This window comes from Caloenas nicobarica, chromosome 14 (assembly GCF_036013445.1).
Source record: "Caloenas nicobarica isolate bCalNic1 chromosome 14, bCalNic1.hap1, whole genome shotgun sequence".
Classification (NCBI taxonomy): Eukaryota; Metazoa; Chordata; class Aves; order Columbiformes; family Columbidae; genus Caloenas; species Caloenas nicobarica.
The window spans coordinates 13,416,586-13,441,564 of NC_088258.1; the positions used below are offsets into that span (position 1 = coordinate 13,416,586).

General features: G+C 41.3%; 1 protein-coding gene across 1 annotated transcript; it reads left to right on the forward strand.

The window, feature by feature from the left end:
- The first annotated feature begins 11,944 nt into the window (after positions 1–11,944).
- IL20RB (interleukin 20 receptor subunit beta) lies at positions 11,945–23,790 on the forward strand. Its single transcript, XM_065645096.1, has 7 exons — positions 11,945–12,002; positions 16,605–16,731; positions 17,453–17,643; positions 19,872–19,996; positions 22,465–22,615; positions 22,937–23,082; positions 23,665–23,790. Exons 1-7 carry the CDS (start codon positions 11,945–11,947, stop codon positions 23,788–23,790), a joined length of 924 nt encoding a protein of 307 aa, XP_065501168.1.
- Positions 23,791–24,979: the final 1,189 nt, after the last annotated feature.

Sequence of the window (24,979 nt, forward strand, 5' to 3'; positions counted from 1 at the left end):
GGTTGAGTCACTTTCATTTTTTTATCATCGTTTCTTTCTTGCTTCTTCCCCCACTCTCCAGCACTGCCAGAGAACCCTCATACCCTTGAGGTTTCCTCTGAAAACACCAATTCTCTGGAGACTGGGGAGAGAATGGGAACATGGGGGAGAAAAGACAATTCTGCTTTTGTTCTTTATGTGCTGCTAAACTATAGTGCCTTAGGGACACTTACGTGATGCAAATTAACACTGATGGGAATTATGGGGCTGTAGTTTTCCACAAGTCTGAGAGTTTAATGCTTAACATATATTTTATCATAAGCTCTAGTGCTTTTTTATCATTATTCCATGTTTTTCCTTTGACATCAAAGCTCAGATAATGCAAATTTAGTACAATTTGTAGCTCATGATATTTTACCTCAGTTTTACAGACCAACTACCACAAAATGTATATACCCTGGAGTGAAAAAGGGAATGTACAAACATCAGAGAAACTTACGCATTCTTTCAAGGTAAAGAAAAGGAAAAAAGGAATACTTTGCTTTCCCAGTAACATCAAAATAAATCAACCTAATGAAGTGCTTGATCACTAGAAAACAGTAGTCTTAAAAGTTTCTAAGTTTGTAACCTCATCTAGCTCTGCTGAAACAAAAATCCTGCTATTTCCTCCACTTCTGGGTAAATGCCCTTTGTGTTGGAGCTATTAAAGACTGAGTCACCTGAAAGATGGTGTTGGGGAGCAGCAAGAGAAGCCTGGCCTAGGGCAGGAACACGAGGGGTGGAGCACAATAACCCAGCAGAGGCAGTGGCTGCGATGATACATTGAAAGCAAATTAGATTTCCCGATGCCTAAGACACAGGATCCCAGTTTGAGCCTCGACCCAAGGTCACCCGACGGCCGGTGTCTGAATGACACTAAGGAAGAGACTAATGATTTGTTCAGACTGTGTCTCGGGGCAGCTGAAACAGGTAGCTCTGGAGATCTGGCTTAAATGGCTACAAACCCTCAAATTCCAGCCCCAGAGTTCGTTAGCCATGAGATACTCGACTGAAACATGGTGTGTCCAAGAGCAGTAAGGTATAGACTGTTTGTTCATAAAAATTAAACAGTTTGACTGACGGAGACATTCTTACAGCTCCTTTATTCATCCTCATATGCTGTTTGTGGCTATCCCTGCTATTGAAAAGGTACTCTAGGAGTACTGTATTTGTATAGATACTATGAATAACGAAAGAAACAAAAACTATGTTTTGACAAAAGGTCATGTGAAGTGAGGCATTAGTAGCTACAGAACAGTAGCAAAACACAAATACAACTTGCGAATCTTATGTCCTGATTTTAGAGACTGACCACAGCATTAGTACTCAAGGCTAAAGCCAGTCTAAGAAATAGGACTTTACCGTCTGCTACAAGCGAACCTGAAGCTTGTCAGAATGAGCCTTTTCCATGGTGCGTTACTAACTCCCACTGACATGTCACCTTTCACTGACATTTGCTGTAATCATAAACTGGGAATCAAGCTTTGAGATCAAAATAGCAAATGTAATTTCTCTACTCGGATACAAATCATTAGATAAAGAGAAGGCATTTGCCTTTTCCCATGTTTTTGGATGATTTTACTTCAGAGAATTGTCATGTCCAGACTGGATGTCATACATGACTATGTCTATCCATCAAAGGAATTCTTCTTTTCCAGAAGACCTTATATAACAGAGTGATTGAAATATTTCTGGGTGAATAAGAGGGAATTATGCACCATGATTTATGGAGAAGGAACAGGATTGTTTAATTGCTGCAGTTTTTTAAAGTCATTACATTTCTCGCGATCCACTGAGCAAACCTATTTGCATAACTAGGTTTTAAATGCAAATCAGATAAAGAATTTTACTAAGTGGATGATTTGTACAATACAGCCTCTAGGTCTCTTGCAGAATTACTTTGATAAGGGAATGTTTCTTTAATTACGCTGAAGGCCAATTACCCCATTATAGCCACATTGTTTTGTGGATTGCATATCATTTTGCTGTTTCCAAAGATTCCATGCCATAATTCTGAAGAAAATGTGAACAGCAAGCAGACACTTGAGACACGTTAGGCAAGAGATGAAGATGCTTTAGTGAATTCAATTTAAGCTGCAACATTAAAGTGATTTTGTTGAATAAAACATAATGCAATAATGAGCCTGTGTATGTCAACTCTGCAGAGAAGATAATAGCTGCAGAGCTAGCTTTCCTTTCCTCTTTTCTAGACCCTTCTTCTCTTAGACTCATTTGTCAGAGACAATGCTGCAAACAGAAACCTTTTCTAGTGTATGCTTTATTTCAGTTTAAGTATATTCCCTACAGTTGTATTTCACAGTTGAATAAAGTGTTAAAGCAACTAATTTATGTCAGGTTCACAGCAGCACTAATGGGATTACACACTACATTTTTTTTACCCATTTATGCCTGATGTTAGGGATAACGTATAGATCATTCTAGGTCAGTTGGGTATGTTTGCTGCCTTTTTAGAGAAGGAATATTTACAAAGTTATGCAGTTAAAGAAAAATAAAAATCTCAGTTATACTCTGTACCGTTTTTCCTCATTCTCCTTTGACATCCTCCTTCTGTTAGGTAAGTACGCTGAATGCACCAAGGCCGTGAGCCCATTATGTCTGGAGTAAGGGTTACACAAGACACCAAGAAAGCTTGAAGTTTGGAGCTCATGGTTTCTTCTCTCCTCTTGGAGGTGCTCAAATCTGAATTACTTACAAGTAGCTCTTTTGTTTCTGCCAGAAGATTCACCTTTTCCAGAAACAAAAGAAAGATTAAAAAAATTAAAGAAAAAAAAAAAAAGCTCACAGGGTTATTTATTCATCATCGCTTCCACCAGACCTATTATAATTTCCATACAGAGTTAACCTATAACTTCAGTTAAGTATAGCATAGCTATCAGGCTTTTCTTTTAAGACCTACCAAAACATTTCTATTCTGCAGTGGGCTGACGCTGGCTGGACACCAGGTGCCCACCAAAGCCACTGTGTCACTCCCTTCATCAACTGGACAGGGGACAGAAAATATAATGAAAGGCTCGGGGGTTGAGATAAGGACGGGGACAGATCACTCAGCAATTACTGTCACAGGCAAAACAGCCTTGACTTGGGGAAATTAGTTTAATTTTATTACCAATAGGAGTAGGATAATAAAACCAAACCTTAAAGTGCCTTCCCCTCCGCTTCTTCCCAGGCTTAACTTCACTCCCGAGTTCTCTACCTCCTCCCCTCCAAGAGGGCAGGGGGACAAGGAATGGGGTTGTGGTCAGTTTGTCACACGTTGTCTCTGCTGCTCCTTCCTCCTTGCGGGGACGACTCCTCACTCTCTTCCCCTGCTCCAGTGTGGGGTCCCTCACACAGGAGACAGTTCTCCACAAACTTCTCCAACATGAGTCCTTCCCACGGGCTGCAGTTCTTCATTAACTGCTCCAGCATACTCTCACTCCTCTCTTTGCCTGCAGTTGCTCAGGTTTTTTCCTCTTTCTTAAAAATGATATCACAGAGGTGCTACCACTTTCCCTGATGTGCTTGGCCTTGGCCTTGGCCAGTGGTGAGTCCATCTTGGAGCCAGCTGGATGGGCTCTCACGGACATAGGGGAAGCTTCTAGCAGCTTCTCACAGGAGCCACCAACGTAGCCCTCTCACTACCAAAACCTTGTCACGCAAACCCAGTGTTTGTAAATGGAGATGTGACTCCTAACTCTTGTATCTGCAGTGTTTTTCAGTTATTTCTGTTTTGGGCTTTTATAGACTTTACAGTTTTATAAAGAGCAACCATCTGCTTTACTGACACAAAACCCTCTGCTGCAGAAAACTCCCTGGATTCTATGATTGTAGGATACTGGCAGCATTTCAGCCTTAAGGAAAATGCTTTCATTTATTCATGGAGCTGTCATTTTCTATGCGAAAGAAAGGTAATAATTCAAAATCTCAGCTATTCATCATTTAGAGGGGTGTCTCACCTTGTAAATCCAAATTGTTTTAATGGTTTGGCACAATTTTATTTAGTTTTCATTGAATGAAGAATAGCTAAGAACAACAGGCAGGCTTATACATCACTACATATATGAATCAAAGGAAAACACAAATTAAAAGTTTCATAAAGACGAAGCAGGAACAGCAGCTAAAAGAAAACATTATTTATAGGAAAGAAAATGAGGCAGACAACTTTTTTTGTTTGAACTTAATTGTTCAGAAGTACTGTGCCTTCGGAAGATAATAAAAGCCCTTGGATCTGCAGGACAGTTCTGTTTGGAAGTTGGAGGGTACCCCAGGGGTCTCTGGCATACCTGCCGATGGCAGAGCTGAACATCCGTTCACCTTTGGGGCAAGGCTGGTGAATTTGGTTGCACTGGTGATACAGACAGTGTTTTTGCAACTGCTGCAGTACAGTAGCCAAGTGTATTCAAACCTATTCCCACACTCTTGTAAAAGATGTGCAGGGAGTCTAGGGGAGCAACACTTAGAGAAGAGCTTTAGAGTTCATCAAAGCTGCCCTTGCAGTCTTGTTTGCTCTTCTCTCCAGTTCTGTTCTCCTCACAAGCCTCATTTCCTTGCTGTTTAGGTCTGCAGTTTAATTTCTTTAAAAAAAAATCATTGAAATTCTGGGTTACTGAGAACAGCTTTATAACTTAGGTGAAGCAATAGGAAAGAGATCATGAACTCAGGAGGAATTCTTAGGTTGTGATAATTGAAAGAATGGAGATAAAGTACAAGAAGCTATTTCCGCTAGTAAGTGAAGGCTATGTGAACTACAAATGCTAGCACATATGTTACTTCAGTGGAGGAATAAATTAATGCATCTACGTTTTCCTGTCTCTGTGCCTTACTGCTCAGTTCTTAATGAGGAACATTAACGCCGGGGCATTCTCGTGATGACCCTGGGGTCATGCCAGCAGGGGTACTGAGGAGGTCCTGGGATCACCGTGGCATCCACCGAGGGGGTCTCAGCTAGATTGTAAAGCCCGATGGAAAGCTTCCATTCCTACTCTGAGTCAGAAAGGTACTGCATTTTCAAAAGGTAAAGAAGGAAGGAACCATTTTCAAGCAGATGTTTACCACAGGAATGTAAACTCTAAACTACTGTCTATATCATCAGATCTGCTGTGCTCATTACCTCAGATGGTTGCAGAAAATAAGCTTCAGCAATGGTCTAATAAAGGGAAGAGATCCAGGCACTAATCTCTTCTCAACAAAACATTGGAAACACTACTCTGTTTCCTGCCCGACTCTTCCTTTCTCATTGACCTGTTCTGAAAATCCTCATGTTGACATCCAGAAGAGTGAATGTGTCTGGTACACACACAGTGGCTACACTTGTGTTCAGAAATTGTATTTGGATGTGAAGATGGCTCAGTAGGACAGGACATCTATGCAATCCCTAGTTAATTGTGTGTTTGTGACCCTTATTAGCTGTGTTATTCCTGAACTTGCTTTATTGTGGTAGCCCCAAGCCAAGGATTATTGCTGCACTTTGGTGACTGATGCTGTAGATCTAGTGGAGACTTGCAAAGTAATCCATTTTTTCCATTTTCTAGTTGTGCAGCTGACTAATCAAATAGCTCCCTTTATCTTGTACTTGCCCCTGCTTCATTTTATAATTTTAGACAATTTCTCCAATATTCAAGATAGTTCTAAACTTCTCTCCAAAATCTTCATGGCTTTATTGAGCATTTATTTTGATATCTCATTTCCAACTTGTAGACCAGGAATGAAAACACAGTATAGAACCAAGGCTGTTTGAGTGTCCATCCTTCTGATGAAAGAAACACAGAATGGAACCTGTGCTAATGAAGTCATACCAACATACTGAGTACTTTTTCACAACATCCACAAATCCACCTTCATCTTTCTCTTAATTTGTTCACCCTACTGAAAATGCAGTAGTAATGGCATCAGCATGCATATATGTCTTTCATTTGAGCTTTTGTGTGCTTTGCTGTTCCACCTGTGTTTCGAAGTATCCACAGAGTCTCTATTCATCAGTAACAAAATCATTAAACTGTTCATAAGATTTAAAAATCTAATAGTAAAACACAAAAAACCCCCAACACCCTTGTGTTCAAAATGAATCAATCACATCTGTGAAAGTCAAAAATGGGCTACAGTTTGTCACATAATATTTAGCAACATGTTTTTTGTAGAAGAGGCCCCTTAAACTAGAGGGATCCAGTGGTTGTTAGTATTCTACAATGATCTGCAGGACTTGGCAGAATATAAAGAATTTTTAGAGACTGATTATGCATTCTTTTTTATTGGTGCCATGTTTGTAATATTTGTTTGTCTCTGGCTGATGCCACAGTGGGTTTTATAAAAAGATGTATGAATAATTTATAAAAGAACTCAGTAGTCATCAAAGAACATTGCTTTGATGATGTAGTATGCATGAAGGCCTTGGATAATAGATTACAGTGGAAGACATTGGAAGGATACATTTTGGTCTGTGCTTTTTACTGCATTTCTAGAAGTCTAGGTACTTCAGACATCTTAAGCTGCAAAAAAAATTTTGCAAGGAAAAGCATTTTGAAGGTCTATAGTTTCTCCAGGTTCCTAAAATAATGAACTTTATGATAAAGAAAGATCACTGAATTTATATATTTTCTTGGCAGGTTCACTTAGATATCATCTGAGGCCATTCATCAGAAAGGTGTAAATCCTGTTTGTAAGTCACTATAATCTGTAGGTGGATGATTAGTTGTAATGAGCAGAGTTACATTTTTTCTCACCCATGTTAGTAGTGTAATTTTTAAAGGGAAATAAAACACCATGGTGGTTTCAGTTCTGCATCTTCACATTAGAATTTCACAGAATCAAGTGCTGCTGTCACTCAGAATGGTAAAAATAGGAAGGTATTTCACTTTTGGACCATTGAATGCAATGGAATTTTTATTCGAGGTGAGAATCTGGCTGCATATTAAATATGTTCTGTTGGGACAAAAGCTGTAGCTACCTAGAGGGAGGTTCATAAGGGTCCCCTTTCTGGTTGTTTCTATTTTGAACCATAGGAAAGAGGGGTGGCACAATCCAAAGCAGTATTCCAGAACTTCTGAGGTATGTTAAGCACAAGATGACCAGAGAAATCAGAAAACTTTAGAGCCTGTACCTAGTCTAAACTTATTGACAGGATGTCAAAACATTTCTCTGTGCCAGAACTGTTCCCTATACCTTCACAGCAGAAAATGTGATCCTTTCATTAATGATTCACAGTGGCTGAGGCTATTTTGAAATAGATCAATGATCTGCGAAAACTGTCACTTTGGCCCTTAGAAACTCAGGCTGTGCTCAAAGTTAAGTTAAGGTTGCCTTAACTTTTCTTCCATGCAAACGTTAAGAAAATTAGCAGGCTCCTTGAACAGAAGCATGAGACCGAACTATATTTTAAATTTTATTGAGGTCAGTTCCACTAACTTGAAGATAATAATTCAAAACTCAAAAACATTTCATCCTATAGAAAGAAGGTATCCTGTCTGCTAATTGTGTCTCTGTTGCGTCTCTTGCAAGACTTTCATGTTCACTGTGCTTGGGATTCTGGGACCAATTTGAATCATTTAAACATTCACCCAACCCAGAGATACTTTTCTCAAACAAGAAAATATACATCCTCACTAGAATACACATTAGGCTTGTTCTCAAACTGAAGACTCTCAGATTATCTTTTGGCACTGAATTGCTGGATGTATCTCCTAGAGATTTCCTACTAATACATCTACCATTTTTTTCGTATATAAAGGTGCCTAATTTTTCTTCTCTTACTTCTACTGAATTTTGAAAAAAAAAAATAATGCAGTAGGTATGCTTTATTTATGATTCTAGAAAACATACCAGAAATCAAGGGGATATACAAAAAAAAAAAAGCTCCTTTTTTTTAATCCCGTGGACAGGGTTAACAAAGTGCCTGTTTTTCTAAAATTAGTATTCTTTCTTATCTGGATTAATTGGAGATAGGTCTCATCCACAAATAACAGAAATATATTAGCAAGTGTGTACTATAGCTTCCAATGTTTTTTTGTCTTCAGAAGTTATCTTTGACAAAATAAGGCACCTACAGCAACTTTGTGGAGCAACAGTGACATTTAGTGGCAGCTCAAGCAATTCCTAAATCCTGCTGACCCTTTATTGTCTTGTTGACCCCGGGAACATCTAGCACATGCTGTCACCTTCTCTGTCATTCACAGTTCATTTCTCCTTCCTTCTATACCTACCCTTTTGTATATTGTAATGTAATATTTGTAAAGGTGTAAAAAGATATTTAATAGATTACCACAGGCATTTTAACAACATAATTTTGTTTTGAAGGTCTTCCTTGAAAGTCAGCTCTTCTGCATATCAGGATCAAATACTTAATAATAATTAAATAAATTCCAACTTGTTTGAGAATCAGACCAAAGCAGTGCATTGCATAAATCAAATTGCAAGGATTAGATAGAACCATTATTTCCCTTAATTTTTCACTCAGTTATCTCAACATTCTGGTAGTAAGCTCAGATCATGCATTTGTGGTTTTGCTTTGAACCCTGAGCAAGAGGTACTTGCTCCTTTAAAGTCCTGCTTTCCTACTTTACTTCCTATGAAGTCTCTTCTCCCAGATCTCTGTACCCCTGTTGATAGAATTGTAAATTATGACTGCAGAGCTCTGCAAACTGAACTGGAAGAGGAGCAGAGCCAAGGCTCTCCCAGCTGGCACACTGCACCACCACCAGCCACTCTTTCCTGACCTTAGGAGCTGAGCTTAGGCTCAGGAACACAAGGCATCACTCACTCTGCAGCACAATCCATGGTTTGTCTATCAGTATCATCAAAATTCTAGCAGTCACATTTGATACAACAGAATCCCATTTCTATCCACCTTCTGAGCCAATGATCGTGATGCTGATGATAACCTGTGCTAAACTGACCTCCAAATAGTTTTGCAATATTTTGCATTGATTTGTATGAGCAAAAATAGTCCAGAATACCTACAAAGTAGGCAACTGTGGGAAATTACCCGTAGTTTCTTACTGATCCGGTTCCAGTTCTGACCGACTTATGCTGATCTGTGAATTTTTAATCTTTTTCTCAGTGTTTTTCTTAGCTGCTTAAGTTGTTGTTTTAACTAAGTCCAACAGAGCTCTTTTTTCTGATGGAAAGCGAGGTTGCTACCACGAATCTGCAAGCGAGAAAAGCACTGAATCAGGTTTCTGTATCCAGGCTTACTTGTGTAACTGCTGGCCTGAATTACTTGAAATACAAGGCAAGCATTACAAACTAAAGCTGATTGGACAGGTGTTTATCTTCAGAAGTACATGCTTAATAATGTAAAAATATTTCACAGAAACATTAATGAACCAAAATTGCAAAGGAAAATTTATCAAAACATTTGTTTCATCAAGTTCAAAATTGCTCATAAAACTGATAAAATTTTGAAAGCAAAACAGGAAAATTGAAAGAGTAGTTCTATCTCTTTCAAGCCAAATATTTCCATATAGCATTTTGAAACACAGGAAAATCTGAGAAGAAATTTTGTCACTTTTATTCTATTGGTGCTGTAATCTCAATAATCATGGCTATTCCGGGCCTCCTGTTTTGCACAACTTAACCCTGGATGTGCACCACCTTCAGCTTCCACCTGAAGTTTTCTTTAGATGCCCCACAAATCCATTTCTATTCTTATGTTGTGCCTTAGGGGGCTGTAATCAAGGAAGGAAATATAGTATAACATTATTATAATTTTCATTTTAGAGTCTTGCTGATAATTCAGGGAAGTTGCAATCCTGCAAGTGGGCAGACCCACTCTACCTCTTTCATTGCTCATAACTGATTAACCATGATATGAGGCTGTATTCATTTTCCACACCTTTGTCAAGGTGTCTGGCTCACATACAGCAAGAAATCTTTGGAAAGGAAAACTTTTAGCTGTGTACCTGATCCCAATAAATTTATTGCAAACTGTATAAAAGCTTTTCTGTGTATCTGTTACAGTAATAAAGTGAATGGCATGAGTCATAATGCATTACAGATAATGTGGGTTTGGAGATACTTCTCAACTCATGTCTGAATATTGAATCAGAGTGTATACATCCACATGTTTATGGCACCACAAAATATAAACCGGTGAAGAATCAGATATGCTACCCAGGCCTAACTGAATGATAGCTCAAAACTCAAGATTGCCTTATTATACCTTGTAGTTATAACAAAAGAACCATTTCTTTCAACTGACAATTAAAATTTGCATTTCTTCTGCAAATACTTTTTTTTCTCCCAGCAAAAGCTTAGTATCTTATTATTAATACTGTTAAACACATCCATGTTTTCCTCTTTGACACTGCACACATTTCACAGCAATAATTAAGTCACTCACCACAATATCCACCTTTTCTTATCACAGACATTTGATAAAAACAGTAGGAGATTGGGATAATGAAGAGCAAGAAAATAAAAGTTTACCTGAAAGCTGTTCAATGCTTTCAGAGAACATCCTTCTACCATAGAAGGAAAATCTTCCTATGTTTGGGAAACATCCAGAAGCACGTGCCTTTCTGTGTGTCCCAAAGACGGAGGGAAGGAGGAAAAGGCAGGATGGAAGGGATGAAGGAAGGGGGGTAGGAATGGGGGAAGAAGGGAATTGAAGGAAGGATGGAAGGAAAGAGGACAGAAAGAATGAAGACAGGAAGGAAGGGAGAAAAAGAGGGAAGAGATAGCAAAGGAAGAAAAAAAAAGGAAAAAGTGAAAGAAAGAGGGGAGTAAACTTTGAGGTGTAGCTGCTTGTGCTGTGCCTGCATGTCTGAGCATCTCAAAATCTGTGATTAACTGAATACTAATTCCAGTATTTCATAAATAAATTTTAGAAAATCCTTTATTTCCTCGGAAAATATGGACTAAATATGTTTTGACAGACCCCTTTAGTTCACCGCTGAAAACAGTAGGCATGTGTTTGCTATTAAAAGATATTAGAAAGGAAATATTTTTTTAACAAAATAAAAGCCCTTTCTAAAGAGACAAACTGTAAGGAGGAGGAAGAGGTTTTAGATGAGAGGTTTCTAATACTTGCTTTCATCAGAGCTAAAAGCACTTGGTAGGATTTGAGTTTTTTTCCCCCCCATTGTCTGTACAGTCAGAATGTCATTTAATTTAAATGGGCTTTTGCAGAACGTAAAAAGCTTCCTCACAAGCACAAAGGTGGCTGCTGCTGCAGCATCGGAGCCAGCAGGCAGCTGGGGTTTCTAAGAAGGTCTCAGAGCTGCATCCCGCTGGAAAGTCTGCGTTTGCTCAAGGGGCAGGGTGGAGAACAATAGACCTTGGATGACGGAAAAACCTTGGGATATATGTGCCTGCACCAGATCAGGTCTGAAAACAGAATGTAAGCCTCAGTACACACCCAACACAGCCGCCATAAGAATGGTATTTGAAGATAAACTGGAGCACGCGACTCCCTTCTGCCAGCCCAGAGACACACAGTCCTTCCCGAGTCCTTGGTGCAAGGTCTGTGGTCACAGACATGCCTTAGTAATACTGGGGAACCCTCCTGGTGCTTGGAAACATCAGAATTTATCTAGTTTGATGGCTGAGCAGAAAAATTAACATTTACAGCTATATAAACCGCATGGAAATATCCAGTGAATCCTGTTTCGTCTTTATAACGTCTTTGTTTAATACATGTAATTGCTACCTAAGTGAAACAGAGTTGTGCCATCTAGTTGAGCAGTTGCACAGACCTGTAAAGAAATGCTGGCATCAGATTACCCGGGCACTCCCTGTAACTACACCCTTACAAACAACGTACGTACGTCTCTGGCACCGGCGCAGGCGGGCAGAGAAGCGACATTTGCAGGATTCTCCTGACATCTCCGCTCGCACCGTGGCCAGCCCAGGCAGGGCTCCCTGTCCAGGAATGGAAACTTCCGAGCTGCACAGCAGGGTATGAACATGGGAAAAGGCGACAAGCATGAGCAAAATGTCAGTAAATCTCATCTGCTTCTTCCTCTGCGCTCTGATTGCACCAAGTCTCACAGGTAAATGACTAAAATCTCTTCAGCTGGCTGAAGTGAGAAGTCAAAGGAGTTGTGAGAAACAATCCTTTGTCCTTTCGTTAGACATGCCTCTATAAAACTTAAGCCAAATAGTATGAGGTCAAGTGATCTTGACTTTTGATTCTTTGTTTAAAATTAATACTGGAATAAGCAAATGAAAAAGACAATCCATAAATTCTATGTTCTGCAAGTCAGTTCTGAAATCTAAAGAGGAGTTTCATTTTGAAGGAAATTAACTTACTAATACTGTGTTTGTCTCTGCTCTTTCGCTGTTCTGTGAGAAGCTGAACTTTCAAGTCCTCTTTTAATGCTGGCCTCTGAGCACCGGGGATACCCTGCCTGCGGAGGGGATGCAGAGTCAGAGAGGAAAGGTATAAAGTGTTAATTAATAGCTCAAAAGTGTTCACTGAGGGTCTCCTTTACCCTGGAAGGAGGTTGTGCAATTTGTAATCTGCTTCTCCAAGTAAATGTTAGGCTCCAAACACATCTCCTGGAAGGAGTTTGGCCTCAGATCTCCTGACTACACTTGAGTGTTTTTGCGATGGTCAGTCCTCCAGAAAGCAAACATGGCTTGCCAGTGTGCTTGGATTTTGCTCAGTTCTGTCCTTCTAAATGTGCCATTGTATATATTGTATAGCTTCCTTGGCCAGCAGAACACCTTGGATTGTTATTTATAGTTCTTAGTTGCTAGGTATGGAAACCACTATCAGCCTCCAGTTGCATATGCTCTAAAAGTTTGTTCTGTAGAAGACTATGAAAAATGTTCAAATGCTATTTAAAAGATGGCAAAGCTGGGCAACTATTCTTTAAATAAATTTGGGATTATTTTGACCGTATTTTTGTGTAAGGCCTGGCTAGTTGTGTGAAGTTTCAGCACAGGAGCCATGTGCCTGTGTGTGGTGACTGCCAGCCTCGCTCAGCTGCATACTCATCCAATTTTGGCTTCTACGCTGTGGCAGACAGTAGGAGAGAAAGGTGAGATAACTTAGACCATGCCCTCCATTCTCTTAGCTTTGACCTGAAATATGAAAATTTGTGACCTAGTCTCCTTTCTGAGCAAAGAACAATTTTTATGGAATGTTTGCGTTTAAATCTGCACCTGCGGTTGCGTAGAGCAGACACCAGGTCAGAAGGCTGCGTGTTCCTGTCCAGCCTGGGAGTCCCGGCTTTGTATCCTGAGTGCTGGGGAGAAAACCAGGCAAAGGTCTGTGTACAAGGGTCTTGCCTTCTGCAGTCAGTTTGTGCAATGGTCAAATGAGCCTTTCTCTGTATATACACAGAGAAAGAAGGGTATTGAAATCTATCCCGAAGCAATGGAATTTTATTAGGGTTTATTTAAGTCATTTTAAACTGAAAAGTTATACAGACAAATGCACTGGACTTGTTAATTAAAATGTTGTGGGGTGGCTTTTTTGTTGTTTTTGGTGGTGGTTTTTTTTTTTTATTTATTTGTAGATTCTTTAACACAAAGAGGATAAAAATGTTAAACAACAGCAGTCATCACCATTCTAAATGGAAATCCATTCTTTGTGTAACAAATGAAATGGAATATACTGCTGATAGGGTAGGAGGCAAAAATGCTATTTACAGAGAAAATCTGGACATGTCTTTTCTTTGGTGTAAGTGGAGATGTTAGGGTAAGAGTCAATATCCTGGCTTGTAAGACTGTAGTTTGGCTTTTCCTTTGAGGCTACTTACGTATTGCCTGTAAATCCAAAATCAAATGGAAGTGATACGCAGCCCTGGGCTAACAGTCTTCTGGGTCCTGCCTGCCCTCTCTGTCCAGTTGTTTCCTGCACTTTGTATGATTGTTGTTTCTTTTGCCTTCAAAATGCAAAGACCAGAGTTAATGGAGTATTTTAGTACAGAAACAACATACTTCACTGTTTATACTTGGTACTTTCCCTGTATATATAACCCAGAATTGTGTTTAACATGTATTTACTTACAGTCGTTTTGTGGGCTCTTGCAACAGATGGATTGGAGAAACCATGAATATCATTTCTTTGGATATGACACAGGATATGATATGTCTAGATCAACAGTATTTTGGGAGAGCGTGAACCTCTCTTCCAAACTACAGCTTTCAGCATGGCTCTGGGTCCCAGGCATAAAGCAGGGAAGTGCATCATTGCTTTTATTGCTCAGGGACCCCATTTAATTTGTATACTGGATAACAAGATCTCAAATTTTAGCTTTATACCTTTTTGATTCAATCCTGAGGGCTGTCCACTGTATTTGCAGTAGGGCACAGTTATGCACTTACAAACATCTCTGTGCATACAATCGAGACATAATAAAGCTGAATTAAAAGTTTCACTTTAGTGTATTTATTATTTAATTATTTAACCTTAAAAGCACAAAATCTTATACTTTTTACATGTAACAACTACACACACACACACAGACAGATATATACTTATGCCCCCACAGATATCTTTTTCTGTGTTCTTTGGATATGAAAGGTAAAGAATGTATTTCTCTAGGGATGAAGTTCCCTTCATCTGAATGCAGATGAACTAGTGCACCATTCAAGTGAACTCTATGTGCATAACGCTATATCCCACTATTGCCAGCAAACCAGGAAAACAGTGAACTAAGCTAAGTACAGCCAGGAAATGGAGAATAATCTTGGGGCCATTAAAAGCTAGATAGTGCAATTCAGAACTATCTTCTGATTTTAAAATTAGTTTCTAGACAGTTTACTAAGATAGAGTTCAGTACTGTTCAATACAAAGAAAAAAAAATAAAGTATCCAAAAAGTCCTAAAGTCAAGGACTTTAAAAATTAGGAAACACTCCAGTGCAGTTCACCTCACCCCTGTTCAGACCTGGAACATCATTGCGTGCATAAGTCACGTGGAAGAACCAGTGTCTGATCATGTAACTGAAGTCCATTACATAATTCACACACTGAGGTGTGCCAGCTCCCAGAATTGACACAGGAACCAGTGGTACAAGGAAAAGCAGTAGCAAACAGTCAAAATGTTGAGAACTGTGGAGAATACAAGACACAAAATGGGTGGTTTAGCTGCAGAGTGAAGGTCAATAAAGACTTCTTTTTTAAAAAAAAAAAAAAGACAAAAAGTGCCTTGACACTAGTATGGACCCCCAACCGGCCAGGAGTGATAGAACTACTGATACAGCATGACAGTGACTCTTGAATGGCAAGGAAGAAACCTTCTCATCCCATAGAAATCTGACCTTCAGTTTAAAGAACGGCCGAGCATCAACAGATCCATATCACTTATGCCAAAGAATCATGAAAGAGTTGTCATCAAAGTTCTCCACATCATTATTAGTTTTATAAAGATATTAATAGAGGGAATATTCTAAGGGCAGAAAGGAGACCAATGTTGTCCCAATGCTTTAAAAGAATAATGATGAAAACATTGCTCCTGGACTTGTCAACCTGGTTTTGGTCCTGGGTAGAACAACTGATATTAACTGGTTAACTTTGTAAACGCAGCTTAAAAGAAGACACCCTCTTTTAATGGCAGTTAAAGACTAATGGAAAATAGACCTTGTTAAGTGAACTAGATGTTAAAAAACCAAACCAAACCAAAACAACACCAAAAAAACCCAAACAAACAAAAAACCACAAAAAAACCCAAAACAAAAAACCAAAACCAACCAAACAAAAAAACCCCCACCATTCTGAAGTAATCTTTAGGTAGGACAGATACACTACCATAGAACAGTTACCTTGTTTCTGGGAGAGCAATGAAATGACCACTGGTGCACTGGGTTGGTTGAAACCGCCCCATCCATTCTTCTTACCCAATGATGTCTTGGGAACCATTACCTACTGAGCTGATAGAATGTAATTTTTTAGGACTGGAAAATAGCAGAATAGAGATAAGTTTTTTCCCATAATGTAACGCAGGATGTTCCCGTGGGGAATTCTGCCTTCTGTGCTCTGGTCCAAACACTGCTAAGGATTTCACATTAAGATGCCATAGGATAAAATTAACTACACTGTAGGTACCATGCCATACTTATGCTTTGACAATCTCAAGAGTAATGTAATAATTTCATTTATAGTCATTTAAATAAGTTTATTCTATTAAGAGGTACTTTGATTACAGCTTGTAAGCATTTATATTATTAGAATCCTGCAACACAAAAAAAGCTGTAGCAGAGCTAGGATCTTCTACAGCATCCAGTCCAGTCAAGCCTAGAAAGAAATAGCACATTTCGAACTGTGACATTCATTGGAACAGTTTGTAGAGTGCAACAAAGTATCTGCTACTTGACTACATTAAATTGAATTGGATGGCTTTGTAAAAGTTTGACCTTTTCTCACTGTTTTACAGATGCAACGAAAAACTCTGAAATAATGAAAAGGTGTGTTTTGCCTTTCTGTAAGAAGTGCCAGCCTAACTACTCTGTCATTTGCCCTTTGGTTGCCATTTCTTCTTCTCTGTGAAATACTTTCAAACACTGAAGTGACAGCAGTGAAATGAGGAGTGTGCATTTCTGATGCAAAACACAGTTTTGTTCTATTCTTCTAAGATATTTTGAGCACATTCATATACCTTCTTTCTTTCTGTCTTCCTTTTTTTTCTTTTGCTGGGAATTTTAGGTGAAGATGCTTTGTTGCCAGCACCTCAGAATATCTCTATTCTTTCTACCAACATGAAACACTTCTTAACTTGGAGTCCTGTGATCATCCATGGAGAAACTGTGAGATACTCTGTTGAGTTTCAGGGGTAACTTCTGGTTTTTTCCTTCTTTGTTCTTTGAACACTATTTACTTAGACTTAAAATCCTGCACTGTCTTGATGCCTTGAGTATTATTCAGTTCACAGGCATAAAAGAAGTTTGATACCCTACACTGTTGATCACAAGTCGGGGGGGGGGGAAATCCTTTTGCTCCAATTCTGAGACTGCTTACAGATTGATATTTACGTGAGTAATCCCAGGTGTGCATTAAGCCCACATATGAAAACTGCCTCTGTGCAAAGAATTCAAAGGTAGGAAGATTAGCAATAGTTTATATAGAAAATGGACGAGAAAATATTTGAGATTTATGCAGTGTTAATCTTTTAAACATTTAACACACACTACAGAAGGTTTCTGATACATCTTGAACTATGACTTGTATCACAGTATGGCTTTGGATTTCTGGTTTGCCAGGGATGATCAAGTCAAGTGAGTAGGCAGGATTTGATATATCAACACTGCACGGGCTATCCCCACCTCCTACAGTTAAATGCTGCATTTGACTCATGAACAAGCTGGCTGTGGGAGTTTTTGTTTAGATAAGATCTAAACCACACTCATACTGGTTTCATACACTCCTGGTATTCCAGCCCCATTGTATCCCAGTACTGGTTTTACCTGGAAAGAACTAGCAAGCAGCCTTAGCCCATGTCACAGATATATCTCCTATCAAACTGCTGACTGCCTGATTTCTTTTGCTCTCCTCAGGGAGTATGAACGAGAGTATGCCAATGAGAGCTGGATTCCCATCTGCGAATGTTCACTCATCACAGCCACAGTGTGTAACATCACAGAGGATGTCTCAGCCACTGTGGCCTATAAGCTGCGGGTAAGGGCAGATGTTGGTGCTAGACGGTCGGAGTGGGGCACCCTGAAAGGTTTCTTCAATCGCATCACAAGTGAGTCCTGCTGTTCGGCTTAAGCTACATCGGTTGTGCTATTCTCAGAGTTCATCGTTGAGGGATTGCTCATGTGCATGTTTGCGTATTGTGCATATCACATGAAGCCCATAAATGTGCAGAATACATCCTACTTCTCAGCTTCTCTCATGCTGGGTTGGGATGTTTCATTCTTAGAGAGCCATGCCGTATTCTTAGACATGAGTTCCTCCTGAGGCAAAGCCAAATTCACCAGGGCTTGAATTTCAAGGGCTTAAAGATAGGTAAGAAGACTCCAGGCATTTCTTTTGGCAAGCTGGCCACTCTTGCCCCTAATTTTGAAGAGTTCTCATTGATCAGGACTGCTGTCAATGCTCCATCTAATCCAAGTCATCTAGTCACTTCTGAGGGTCCAGAACCTGATCCTATGGAAGCACTTACTCTACAAAACAGCCGTGTCACCCTCTGTCTGCCTCATGCTGCTCCTGGAAATCTCACTCCAGACATGATTCTCCCTTCCCATGTTGTCAGATATATGAAGTAACCTCAGAAGAGGAAAGAAAAATTGAAATGTAGCATTGCTGCAGTCCTAGCAATGCAGGGTATTTTTTCCATATCCTTCCAACTCCTGTAAAGTTTGAGGCCCAGCTCAACCCAAGGATGTTGCTGCAGCCTAAAATTAGTATACTGTTTTCAGTGTTTCTCTGGAATCATTACCTCTGTTCTCTGCCACGTAGTCAACTGCTTTCAGCAATAAAACTGTCACAGAAAACCTCTGTTGAGGTCACTATTAGAGTGCAATTCTCAGTTTAGAATGGGCAGCAGTCATCAGTTTTATCCAGGGAAGAAATTGCCTGTCTGAGACGAGAGTTGACCCAATCTTAAACCTTTGTCAGCCATTGGAAGTTGTCTGCTACTCCATGAGTGAGCAGTCCTCACTTGTACAGAGCACTTAGTCAAAGCAGCACCATCAGAAGTGCCAACTAAGTTGGTGAGTGTGTCTCTTGGTGTGGAAGGGTTTTCTAGATAGTGCTTTACGTGAAAAGTCCTTCCCTTTTCCAGGAGCTACGGTGGCACACAGTTGAGCCACAGGTCAGGCAGAGACACGGGAAGGATATTCCCTAGCTTGGCCCTCTTCATGAAAAAAGCAACAACTTTCTCATGGTACAGTGAAGTATTTGACAGCTTGGTTGTGTGTCTTAGAGACCTCAATACAATCCTCTGGCTAAGCTGTGAAGATTCAGAGCATACAGCTTGAAATGGGCTGCAATGTGAATATGCATAAATGGACAAATGTTTAAATGAGAAAGAAAAGTCACTGTAAGTTCTTGTCCTTATGCATTTTTACTGCTCACTTTCCATTGTCTCTGCTTTCACATCTCTTAGGAAGCCTGGCATTGAGTCTGACAGGAGCTGAGGAATTCACAGCACAGCCCACAGGTTCCCTATGCGGTTCATAGACAGCTAGGGCATCAAAAGAACCCACGGTACTTCTAGACCAAATAGCTCCAGTGTCAAAGCCTTAGGTGTAGATACATATAAAGTATGATAACACAAGGAAAACACTTTTAAAAGATCTTCCCAAAACCAACAATTTGGTCTTACTTCTTCATTTATCAAAATTCAAATAGTTGGTAACCAGTGTGCCAGCAAAGAGATAAATAAAAATGCTCCTGTTTGGTTAGTAGTTGCATCTTGCAACTTTGTCCATTTGTTAATACGTTATCCCAATATTTGTTTTTAACCTCCTGAGGCTCATATTGCTTTTTCTTTCATCTTTGAATAACTGCCAAAATTCCCATGAAGAAGCAGTGGTTTCACAGCTCCTGTTCCATATGTTAGTGCTAAGCTAATGCCCAGGAGCAGAAGAACTGACCTGATCTGATGTCTCAACTTCTGGTCACCCAGCTGGTCCTGCTGCTGCTGATCACATGGGACCTTCAGGCCAGACACTTCATCCACTAGAGAAAATGCAAAACCTTTCAAGTTCTATGTAACTCAGGAACTGCCGAACTGCTGTTTGCAATGCCAGTCATCTTCCTCCTGCTTAAGTCTGCTAACTGTATCTAGACATACTGGGAGGTAGAGCAGAGCAAAGTTTCTGCCCCACTGAAGCAAACAGCTACTACTCCAGATTAATGTTACTGTGCTCATGATGGCAGCTTCTCTTTCTCTCCCAGCTGGGAAAAGGAAGATGGTTTTTAAGGGTTGCCTCTGATGTGATAACGGTGCTCTCTCTGTGTTGGCAGCTTCCCTGACCCCACCTCCGATGAAGGTCATAGCAGATGGGTATCAATTACTAGTGGACCTGGAAGACATGGGGCCTGCCTTTCAGTTCTATGTTCTCTATTGGAAGAAGGGCCAGGAGAGTAGGGTGAGTTACCCTCGGGTTTTGGGCGATAAAAGAGAGCCCACATACCTAAAGTGAAAGCGTACACACATTGCCCAGGGCCTGTTTGCCAGTTCGAGCTCTGGCTGTGAGGCTGGAGGACCTGCCTGGGTCAATGTGTGCCATATTCCTCCGCACATACCAATGGCTTGCTCTTACCTCCACGGAGAAGCTTGTCTGTTCTTTCCCCATTTCCTTCTCTGGGAAGAGGGTTCACCCCAGGGACCTCAACTATTGGAAGAAAACGGAAGTCAGGAACTGGAGGTGTTTATGTTGACTTTGTTCTCTGAACATCCTTTGGTTTACTCAGACCAAGACACATTGTCAAACTGAGGTGCTGATGAAGTTTTCTCAGGAGTTTTTTGTAGAGCAGCTTGCCTGTGACAGTGACCTGTATCTTGCTTACCTGAGGGCACTGTTTACACCTGGCTATATGTTCCATTCAGATCCTTCTGTTTTCACCAGACATATTTTTTTTTTCTTCTGGGAACTTGGTGCTTCCAGAGTACCTAAGAACATAAAAGTGTGAAAGCAGCCATATAAAGTCAGACCATGGAACCATCAAACTCAGCATCTTCTCTCTGTCAATGGGCAATGGAGATGACAAAGGAAGGTAATGAGAGAGCCCGCGTGTAATTACACTTAGACTATATTCTGAGATTTCAGAGACACAGCTCCGGGAAATTCCTGAGGTTGAAATAGCCCTTGATGAATTTTTGTTCCATTAATTTATCTGTTCTGGTTTTCAAACTGCGTAAACTCTTACCAGGTACAACTTCTTGTAGTCAGGAGTTCTGCAGCTTAACTGTTGCATGGTCTCAGTCTTGGTTCAGGGTGGGAAGGAGAGAGAGAGAGAACAGTTATTCCCTCTTCACCTTTCCTACCAATCTAATAGTTTTATATTGTGTATCTTTTTCCAGGCCAAGGACTTCCAGAATACTTAGTTGTTCCCTGTGGAAGCCCTCCCAGCTGTTTTTGCCTTTACCAACGTGGGCAGGGAGTAAACCTGCACAGTTCAAGGTGCAGGAGCACTATGGATTAGCACCATAGAACAAAATAAGTCTTCACACTCTCTTCTTTTCCCAAAAATTGTTAATATGAGTGACTACCACAAAGCTGACTATTCCATGAAACCTGAACCCCAAGTTCCTCTTTCTGATGGGGGATGCTTCACTGACTGTAAAAACGAAGGGGAAAAATTCTCATAAGCATCACTTCACTTTTATCTGGGCTGAATTTCATTTGTCATTTTATTACAGGATCCTCCTGCAGTTCTTCACAGCTGGCTGTCATCTTTATTATTCTGAAGTGTATTTTTAGTATGATTAGCATGTACAGGTTTTCATTTTTCTTCCTGATCATCTGTAGGTGAGCACAGATCTACATGGGTCTCCACCGTGATGTCTTTCCACTCTTAGAAAGGATTAGCAATTTAACCATACAAAAGTCTTTCTTCTGTCAGGAAGCAGCAGGAGCAGGGCTGCTCACTATGAGCAGACAAGCCAGGAGCCAAGAGCAATCCCAGACAAGCGGTGAACAGTGACATGTCTGATCTGAGGTTTTTGCAAAAGGATACACATCCCTGGTAGTCATTGGCCTGATTTTGTCCTTGAAGTCTTTTCAAACTAATGGCCCTCAAGATCATGTTTCTGTGGAGAAGGATTTATTTGATGGAGAGAGGGACTTGCCCTTCCAGGAGAGCCCTGCTGGCTCTTTGGAGGTGTCCATGTGTGTGTAATACTGGAGGCTGACCAGGCCTTCTGTGAGTGCAGGCTTTGCATCTGCAACACAGCAAGAATTAGGAGCAACTAAATAATTGTTACCTGTCCTCTCATGAATGGGGGACTGGAAATAGCAACTTCATTTTGCTAGCAGTTAGTGGAGCCCTATTTATTGCAAGAAAATAAGGTACTAGTTTTCATATACTCTTTAAGGGTTGCTGAAGTACGTTACAGTTGCACACACCAAATTAACTTGCTCTTCACTAGCCCAGTCCACCCTGTCTCTGTGCTCTAGAGTCACAGCACAACTCTCACCCCCTATCACAGCATGGCTTCAGCACTCATATCATGCTAGTGCAGGCATGATTTTGGTATCCCAGCAAAAACTCAGATCAGTCAAGACCTTACCCATCAAGCCCTTACACCAGGGAAGTAGGTCATGGTGTAGTGTTGTGGCCCAACACCGTCATTATGCCTCTTTGGCTCACCGCTCCATCTTTCCGTTCCCTACTACCCTTCCAGAAGTGTGTGGTCCCATTCTGCATGCCACTGTGCTTCCTTGTTTGCTGTTTTTCTCCCTCTCTCCTCTTATTCACACAGTCCTCTCTGACACCTCCTGCTGCTCCTTCCTTTTCTCCCAGTAAAGTCTGGGCTAGCATCATGTTAGGACTCCTGTTCTCAGGTAGGTCTTTGCCGTTTGTTCTGATGCTCTTTCTCCTGCGCCTGTGGCAGATGCAGCAGAAGGTGGTGAAAGAGGTCAGATCTGTGGTTCACCTGGACACCATGGAGGCAGGATGTGAATATTGTGTAAAAGCTCAGACATACGTCGAGGCGATCAACAGAAGCAGCAGCTTCAGCCAGGCCCAGTGTGTGAGGGCACAAGGTAATAAGCAGCCTTCCTTCCTGTTCCCCTGCTGTAGCCATGGCCAAGAAGGATATTCCAGCCGCTCTTCCTTTTGTTTCCACCCAGTATCTCCTGTCTTTCTTGCAAATATGCTGCCCATTTGTTCCTTGGGGGAGGTAAAAAAGGAAGGCTCAGGAGTGCAGCCTCCTACACTGTCACTACTATCCTTTCCTGGAGCATGTGGACGAAGGATCTCCCCAGGATGGGTGGGAAGAGCAGCCACAGAGGGTGTGGGCTGACTGCATTGAGTGGTTTGTCCTCAGTCTCTCTGAGAAGTTTTGCTGCTTCCGTTATTTCTAGGTGGCAGATCCGTGTGGCTGGTTACTGCCCTCATCTCCTCTGCTGGCTTCGCTGTGGCTGCTTTGACCCTGCCTTTTCTCACCTGGAAAACAAGTAAAATCTTTCAGTATTCCTGCTGCCCTGTCGCTGCCCTGCCAGACACACTGGTAAGTTTTTTTGCTGTGTTTTATCGGTTTTTAGGGTGCTGGGCATTCACAGGAGCATGGGACAGGCAGAAAAAGCAGACTCGTGCAGGAAGCCTGGCTCAGTGCAGTATGGCGAGCTGAGCTGCGGGGGTCACACAGCCCTGGCTGCACGGCTGTCACTGCCTACGGCTCAGAGCTCTCGACCGGGATGATGCTCCTGGTGCTCATGAGGAAGCAGCTTGGGAGCACGGCCTGAGCCCACCCGACCAGCTGCTCCCCAAACAAACCAGCTGTGTCCCTGGAACTCTGCTCCATGTCCCCTGGTACCAGCATGGAGGTTCTCAGCTCCTTGATGAGGAGAAACCCATAATCTACAGCAGCCTCTTGCTCACTCAGGAGGAGTGTGTTTAAGTCAGCAGCTTAAATGTGCTGTCCAGTTCAAGTGGGAGCGCAGGCAGCAGCTGTTGTGGCTGTGGGCTCCTGAGCACTGGGTCTCTGGGCAGTTGTGGCAGGAAAGATGAGAGGAGCAGTTTGTGGGGAAAATAGACAGACAGATTATCTCATTGCCCTGATGGGGTTTGAGTGAGTGCATTTGTTTTACAGAAAGTATCAGAGCCCCCCACCCAGCTGATACTGTGTGGCAGTGAAGAAGCTGAGCAGTGTGACCTGATGGTGCACGTGGTGCCCTCAGAAGAAGTTCTCCGACTATGGATTCAAGAAACTCTTTAGAGCACCCCAGAAAAATACAGCCTGTGCAAACGGATCTTCTAAGCCCAGCGGGCAGATGGTGCTCCAGAGAGTTTCCTGAGAGTGCCGATAAGTGACATTGCTTTATTTGCGTCTAACAGCTGCTGCAAACCAAAGCTAGTGTGTATGATGAGCATGTGGCATGCTCTGGTCCTCTTTGTAGCATCTTCATCCATCTACACAAAACACAAGTAAAGGTCACAGGTGACAGCCATCAGTTTCAATACTTTCCCTTCCTATCCATACCCATGACCAGACGTGAGTTAACTCACGTTCCCTTTACCTCTGTTGGCCAGATCTATGATCCCAAGGCAGAGTCCACCCTTCAACAACCAGGATTTCACCAGAGCAATAAATACAGAGCCCAGTCCCTTAGTTCCAAACCATTTCAGCCTCAGTATTTTTACATCAGTATTTTTAAAAAACATTAAGCACCCAGTAAGAGCTTCTTACTTGGCTAAAGCAGCTGGAATGACCAGGAAAAAAAAAAAAATTGGTTTTAGGGCTGCAGTTGCTGACCTGAGCTTACGCTCATAGAAAAGGGTGTTGACAGTGGACACAACACAGTAATTTGCTGCCTATGACAGGTAACAACGTACAGCGCTAACGAAACTTCCAGACAGGACCATGAGGGACGGCTGGGTTTCACTACTGCTTGGGGGGGTGATGTGAGAAAGACTTCAAAGGTGGTTGGAGGGAGCACTGAGAACCTTTTGGAGAGCGGAGCTTTGCCAGACCAGCAGCATCACTAATACTCTATAGGGCCAAGATCACCTAGGCAAAGGTGTCAAAAATACAAAACCTGGATACGCCTGAAGGAAAATTAGGACCTTTAGGAAAAGATAACTGGGGGTGAACTGTTTAAGTGAGAGGGGACCGGAGTGGAGAAAGGTCAGGAAAGGACAGAGAAAAGTAGGCTCGAGAAATGGGAAAATTTATGGCAAAATGAACAAAAAGATGTGCAGATCATGTGGTTAGGGTTGTCCAGGGTGCCTGCTGGGCGTCCCTGTGGTTCAACACCGCACCTGAAGCAGGACATTGGCATGAAAATACTTTGAGCTAAAAAGCTTATTTCTTAAAGCTATCAGTGGATCTAACGAAATCTAAGATACGTCTTTCTTAAAGAATGTGGCTATTGAAATTTCATTTTTGCAGTCTTGCACCAGGCCAT

What these genes read in the sequence shown, in the direction of transcription:
- IL20RB (XM_065645096.1), top strand. Translation starts at nt 11,945, where the DNA reads ATGTCAGTAAATCTCATCTGCTTCTTCCTCTGCGCTCTGATTGCACCA. An exon ending in AGAAGGGCCAGGAGAGTAGG is followed by an intron (nt 19,997 to 22,464) that starts GTGAGTTACCCT and finishes CGCCTGTGGCAG; the next exon opens with ATGCAGCAGAAGGTGGTGAA. An exon ending in CCAGTGTGTGAGGGCACAAG is followed by an intron (nt 22,616 to 22,936) that starts GTAATAAGCAGC and finishes CGTTATTTCTAG; the next exon opens with GTGGCAGATCCGTGTGGCTG.